This window comes from Palaemon carinicauda, chromosome 32 (genome assembly GCF_036898095.1).
Source record: "Palaemon carinicauda isolate YSFRI2023 chromosome 32, ASM3689809v2, whole genome shotgun sequence".
Classification (NCBI taxonomy): Eukaryota; Metazoa; Arthropoda; class Malacostraca; order Decapoda; family Palaemonidae; genus Palaemon; species Palaemon carinicauda.
The window spans coordinates 52,093,239-52,100,738 of record NC_090756.1 but is presented as its reverse complement, the minus strand read 5'-3'; the positions used below and the strand labels follow the sequence as shown (position 1 = coordinate 52,100,738).

The 7,500-nt window shown below is 33.1% G+C and overlaps 1 protein-coding gene across 1 annotated transcript in view; it reads left to right on the top strand.

Moving 5' to 3' along the window:
• LOC137625605 (uncharacterized) overlaps positions 1 to 7,500 on the top strand; it is a 59,232-nt gene that overhangs the window by 2,691 nt on the left and 49,041 nt on the right. The window contains exons 2-3 of the mRNA XM_068356517.1: positions 957 to 1,013; positions 3,753 to 4,824. Of these exons, the coding sequence (XP_068212618.1) occupies positions 957 to 1,013; positions 3,753 to 4,824 (1,129 nt within the window). The remainder of the gene's footprint in view (positions 1 to 956; positions 1,014 to 3,752; positions 4,825 to 7,500) is intronic.

Sequence of the window (7,500 nt, the reverse complement as noted above, 5' to 3'; positions counted from 1 at the left end):
CTCACAACCTTTTCCACAGGATTTTCCTTCTTCCCATGGTGAGAATCTCTCTTTCGCATAAAGATGAACAGGGACAGATAAGAAAGGGATTTGGCAAAAAAAAAAAAAAAAAAAATCCTTGAGGGCGTGTTTGAAGACGCGTGTGTATGTATGTATGTTCATGTTTTTTGAAGATCCTTTTGAGGATAAGAAGGTTTATTTTTACATAGAATCAAATCATCCCGCTTCCCAGGTGTTAAGAAAAGGGGTAATTAAATGAAAATTAATTCCATACAAGGTTTTTTTCTTTAGATATGATAAAACCATTATTGGAAAAATTCGAATATCCGATGGTGAAGGATTTGAGATTTTGTAGCTGGGACATCGAACGATGTTCCGAGACAACACCTATTAGAAATTTATGACTTACAACGCTAGAAAAGGTAAAAAAAATATACCAGTTTATGCATATATACAATATCCCACTGTTCTATTGCATTTGCCCTCGCATATAAGTAATAACTTGTTGGCTTTCATCTTCCTCTTAGTGTTTAACATAATAACCATAATCATATCTTCTTTGGTGTTTGAATCAAAATTAAAATAACAATGTAAATATTTCACAATCTTATGTATCATTATAATCGTTCCGATTCGGAAACTGTTCAACTCACTAGACGTTCCTGAAAAGCTACTCAACTACTTACTTTTTTATAAGAGAAAAATCTTCCCTCTTAATGTCTAGTATCACTATTAACATGAGAGAAGAGAGAGAGAGAGAGAGAGAGAGAGAGAGAGAGAGAGAGAGAGAGAGAGTGAGAGAGAGAGTGAGAGAGAGAGAGAGAGAGAGAGAGAGAGAGAGAGAGAGGAGAGAGAGAGAGAGAAACATAATCATCAAACTAAAGGGTCACCTACTAGTCAGTGGTAAGCCCCTTACCTTAAATCCAGAAATATATGGCTATATGTCAACTTCGAAGACAACGACTTCAACGACGACGACTTTGATGACGACAACGACGTCTTCAATGACTTCGGTAACGACTACGAAATGCTTTAGGCATTAATATTCATCATCTGACATCTTATGCATCTTTCAGCATTGCCATAACATAAAAATTGTAAAAATATAAACCAGCAAACAAAGAAATACGACGATTATAACTTCGAGAGCAGTGAAAAAATCGTATAGTCTCTCTCGAGGGAGGGGGGGGGGGGGGGTTTGGGTGGGATAAAAAAAAATGTGGTGTACAGGCGATACTAACGTAAAAAACCAAATCAACAAATTCTTTTAGAAAAAGTGAATTAATAGGCACCCTGGTCTGAAAAGGATTTTGTGAGGAACAGGATATGATTGTATATGAAAAATGACATTATAAGCGCCCTCCCCCTCCCCCCCCCCAAAAAAAATAAAATAATTAAAAATAATTAAAATAAAATAAAACTGGTTTAAATAAAAAAACGGAATATTTAAAACATCACATATAGACGTTGACCATATTTGATAACACAATGATACTTCATTTCATACTTAAATTAAGAAAATAAGTAATTGCTTTTCCAAGACTTTTTCCCACTCTGAGATGCAAAGATTTCTTTTCTGGAAGAAATATTCCTGACTTTCCAAAGTCAGTTTCTACTTTCTCCTACAAAAAGGTAAAATGCTTCCCTCTGGGTTGAACCTTTTCTCACTCCATTTCTATCCATTGCTTTCTTTGAGCTCGGGCAAGAGAGGTGGACTTGTTTCGGTGTTTGTCCCATCCAAATTCACCTGTCAATCATTTCCTCCTTTGGTTGGAAAAGCTACAGAGAAATAAATATTAACAAATTGCCTATAGAAATATTTTGCAAAGATGGACATATTAAATTGAAAACAAAAAGTAAACAACTATCAAGAAAATGGAATACATTAACTGTCAGTGTGAACTTCCTCATAAGATATATTTATGTCTAAAACCCTTGGGATTTGACCACAGGTGCAAAATGAAAACTGTCTTTAATGTCTACATGTTCAATATTCTTTTTCATCATTTCATTATTAATCATCAAACGTAATCACATCATCATCACATATTTCAACTCAAAATCAATAGACGGATCTGCAGTTAATCAATAAGGCAAGCCATTCATTTATACAGTATTTCCATATTGCAAGGAATACGAAAGGAATCTTGCTGTCTTTTGGGTCGTAAGTTGTCAGTTTTAATTTCCCAATCCCATAAACATATTCTCATATATTAAGAAGGGGAAATCATGCCTTATGCTGAAAAATGCTTCCTAATGATCGAACAGACTCAATATATCACTAAGTTATGTTAGGTTAGGTTAGAATGGTTAGGTAAGGTTAGGTAAAGTAAAAAAGCATGTTAAAATAGACTGTCTCTAGTGTCTAAGAAATAAGTGACAATTAATATCTGTTTTACATTTTATTTATTGTGTACAAGAACCCCAAATAACTTCGACTACTAAATTAGAAATGATTTCCTTCTTTGAAGATAATTAGGTGAATTTTATTAAGTAATTAACGGAATCGAAATTTGCTATATACAACAGTTGGAATTTCATCATCTCTCCTAACAAACTCGTAATAAACTGGGAACCATAAATTCGAAAAATTGGCCATAATTATGATGCATACATAACGAAAATCCCAGCTCTTGCTAAGGGGGGAGAGAGAGAGAGAGAGAGAGAGAGAGAGAGAGAGAGAGAGAGAGAGAGAGAGAGAGAGAGAGAGAGAGAGAGAATCCCTCAGTGTATACATCTCCACTGAGAACACAATAAGAAAAGTCTTGAATATTCAACTGAACTTTCAAGAGAGTTAAATACTCTTACCAACGGTCCACACCAGGACCCTCCAACCATTTCTGGCTTGATTCCAGTTACGACTCAGGAATCTAAAAAAAGAAATCTCAACATATAAATGTATTTTCAAAATAGTTATTTGTTTCCAAAAAAAAACAAATGACTAGGTTGGGTAAGTTTAATAAGATTAAAATTTTTGAAGGTAAATTTCTAATTATGATTATTATCTTTCTCATTTTAATTACCTTATTAATTTAAATTATTATTATTATTATTATTATTATTAATAATATTATTATTACTTCAATAACGTAAATGATCTCATGATCATTATTATTATCTTAATAATTTGAATTATCTAATTATTATTATTATTATTATTATTATTATTATTATTATTATTATTTTTATTATTATTATTTTTATTATCATTATTACTTTTATTATTATTATTATTATTATTGTTTTAATAGTTCATATTATATTATTATTATTGTTATTATTATCATTATTATTATTATCATTATTATTATTATTATTTTTATTATTGTAATTGATCGCTAGCATCACAATGATTTTTTTATAATAAAATAATAAATTAACCTTTGGAAAAAAGTCTCAGAAATTAACCCTCAGAAAAAATAGGCTCGGAAAGTAACCCTCGGAAAAAAGGCTCAAAAATTGACCCTTACAAAAAATCCTCACAAATTAACTATCGGAAAAGAAGGTTCGAAAATTAAATCTTCAAGAAGGCTTCAGAAATTAACCCCTTCGAAAAAGCCTCAATAATTTACCTTCAGAAAAAATGGCGTAGATATCAATACTTGGAAAAAGGCAGAGAAATAAACCCTTGAAAAAAAAAAAAGCCCAGATATTGACCCTCGGAGGAAATGCTCAGAAATTAACCCTTGGAAAAAAAGACTCAGAAACAACCCTTTGAAATAAAGCCTCAAATATTAATCCTTGGAAAAAAGGCTCAGAAATTGACCCTCGGAAACAAGGCTCAGAAATTGACCATCGGAAACAAGGCTCAGAAATTGACCCTCGGAAACAAGGCTCAGAAATTAACGCTCGGAAACAAGGCTCAGAAATTGACCCTCGGAAACAAAGCTCAGAAATTAACGCTCGGACACAAGGCTCAGAAATTGACCCTCGGAAACAAGGCTCAGAAATTAACGCTCGGACACAAGGCTCAGAAATTAACGCTCGGAAACAAGGCTCAGAAATTAACGCTCGGAAACAAGGCTCAGAAATTGACCCTCGGAAACAAGGCTCAGAAATCAACGCTCGGAAACAAGGCTCAGAAATTGACCCTCGGAAACAAGGCTCAGAAATTAACGCTCGGAAACAAGGCTCAGAAATTGACCCTTGGAAACAAGGCTCAGAAATTAACGGTCGGAAACAAGGCTCAGAAATTGACCCACGGAAACAAGGCTCAGAAATTAACGCTCGGAAACAAGGCTCAGAAATTGACCCTCGGAAACAAGGCTCAGAAATTAACGCTCGGACACAAGGCTCAGAAATTGACCCTCGGAAACAAGGCTCAAAAATTAACGCTCGGACACAAGGCTCAGAAATTGACCCTCGGAAACAAGGCTCAGAAATTAACGCTCGGAAACAAGGCTCAGAAATTGACCCTCGGAAACAAGGCTCAGAAATTAACGCTCGGAAACAAGGCTCAGAAATTGACCCTCGGAAACAAGGCTCAGAAATTAACGCTCGGAAACAAGGCTCAGAAATTAACGCTCGGAAACAAGGCTCAGAAATTGACCCTCGGAAACAAGGCTCAGAAATTAACGCTCGGAAACAAGGCTCAGAAATTGACCCTCGGAAACAAGGCTCAGAAATTAACGCTCGGAAACAAGGCTCAGAAATTGACCCTCGGAAACAAGGCTCAGAAATTAACGCTCGGAAACAAGACTCAAAAATTGACCCTCGGAAACAAGGCTCAGAAATTAACCCTCGGAAACAAGGCTCAGAAATTTGCCTTTGGAAAAAAAGGCTCAGAAAAAAGCCTCAGATATTAACACTTGGAAAAAAGTCTCAGTAATTAAGCCTCAGATAAAAGTCAGAAATTAAACTAAGGAGAAAAGGCTTGAAAATTAACCCTTTGAAATAACTCAGAAACTGACCTTTGGAAAAAGGATCAAATATTAACCATCGAGAAAATGGCCCAGAAATTAACCCTTTGAGAAAAGGCTCAGAAATTAACCATCAGAAAAAAAGCCCTCAGAAATCAACCCTTGTTAAAAGGGCCAAAAATTAACCCTCGGAAAAAAAGACTCAGTAACTATCCTTCGGAAAAAAAAGGCTCAGAAATTAACCACCAGAAAAAAGGCTCATAAACGAAAGCTTCAGAAAAAAGACCCAAAAATTAACCCTCAGTAAAAAGGTTTAGAAATTAACTCTGAAAAAAGGGATCAGAAATTAACCTTCGGAAAAAGGCCCGCAAATTGACTCTTAGAAAAAGGCTCAGAAATTAATCCTCGGGAAAAAAGCCTTAGATATTAACCCTCAGAAAAAAAAAGTGTCCAATAATTAGCCTCCGGAAAAAAAAGGCTCAGAAATTAACTCTTGGAAAAGGACTCAGAAATCAACACTTGGAAAATATCCTCAGAAATGAATCCTTGCAAAAAAGGCTCAGAAATTAGCCCTCGGAAAAAAAGGCTCAGAAATGAACCCTCGGAAATAAGGGCCCAATATTTAACCCTCAGAAAAGGGCTCAAATATTAACCTTTCGAAAAAAAAGCCTCATAATTTAAGACTAGGAAAAAAACTGAGAAATTAACCCTCGGAATAAAAGACTCAGGAAGAAGATTCAGAATCAACCCAATGAAAATAATGGCTGATAACACAGATGGTCCATTGATGTAGACTAATAAAATGGTGTCTATGGATTATTGATATTAATGACAATGAAGTGGAAAGTAATTAAAAGAGTAATGTGAGACGATAGACTTTTTAATCCCCTAAAATGAAGTCGGGAAACGAGGAATGAATTATAGGGGCTAAAAATAGATTTTGTGAATTAATTATGGAAAAAGATTTCTTATTACTTCTTAATGAAATCATAATATTTCTCCAGGGTACTTTTCATACAAGAGGTGATTTAGTTTATATTTTTTTCTGATTTTCTATGTTAAGTTAAAATGCTTCGACTCCATCTACTTTTATAATAAATTATATTTTGTATATAAGAAAAATCTAACTAAATCAACTTTCACTTAAAATATGATCTCTCTTTCTTGATGTATTTATTAAGGAAAAGTTTGACTCGAATTTTTTATTTAACTCTCCATATCTAATTGCATTATAATTTTTATAAATTTTATATATTACAATAAATAAGTACGTGATTATATATACATATATACACACACACACACACACATATATATATATATATATATATATATATATATATATATATATATATATATATATATATATATATATATATATATATATATATATATATATATATATATATATATATATATATATATATGTATATATAATAACAACATGCAAGAAAAAATAGATATGGGCAGGATATATAATGAAAATGTTAGATAATAGATGGATATTATCAATACAGAGATTGTCGAAGAAGCAGGTGAAGAACGAGAAGACGATGATTTGACAAACTAATAAAGTTTGTGGGTGTGGACTGGTATAGAGAAACCATAAATCGCAATTGCAAGGAAATATCTGAGGCCATTATTCTGCACTGGACTAGTAATGACTGAGGATTATATATAAATGAATATATATACATATTTAGATATACAGTATAGCCCTTTCTGTGTGGAGATATCTTAACGTGGTGGAAGGGCTTGTGTACTGCCATGATCAGCAAAGCAGTACTACTCATGAACACTCATACTAGGTTGGTTTGCTATGACCGATCAGACAAAAATCTCCCACCATCACCAATCCGCACTGGGCACTGTTATGATGAAAACTGGCTAAACCCAGTTGTGAATTGACATGTCTGAGGCCATTGTCCTGCAGTGGACTAGTAATAGTTGCACTTGTTGTTATTATATATATATATATATATATATATATATATATATATATATATATATATATATATATATATATATATATATATATATATATAAAGAGAGAGAGAGAGAGAGAGAGAGAGAGAGAGAGAGAGAGAGAGAGACAGAGAGAAATAGATAGATATAGTGTGGGCGTGTGAGCTTGTGAGTTGATTAAATGAATTATACTGCTTACTATAAGAAAATTCATAAAACAAATCATAGCCCAACATAGTTAAAAACCCAATTATGCACGACTGCTTAACAAAATATCCTTGAACTAACCAAAAAAGAAGAAAATAAACAATGAATTTTTTTTTTGATCAAATTCCTTTCTTATAATCTGACATCATGATATGATAGTATAAACATTAGCGATGGACTGGCCTGTTTAAAGCGCATTAACAAAACAAGCGTTCAAAAAGAACTTTGCAAAACTTTCTAGAAGAATGTTGCCAAACGTTAGAAATAAGGTTTTTATTGTATGTTGCGTGTACAAATGGAAGGAACAGTTTTAATCATTATTTTTCTTAAAGATTATTTAAATTTGAGTTGTTATTGATATAACTATACGAGTTGTAGGCTACAGCATTAATGATGATGATGATGATACTTATAATAGGATTTAATTCTCATATGTGGGCTACATTTAATTTTATTCATATATTGGTAT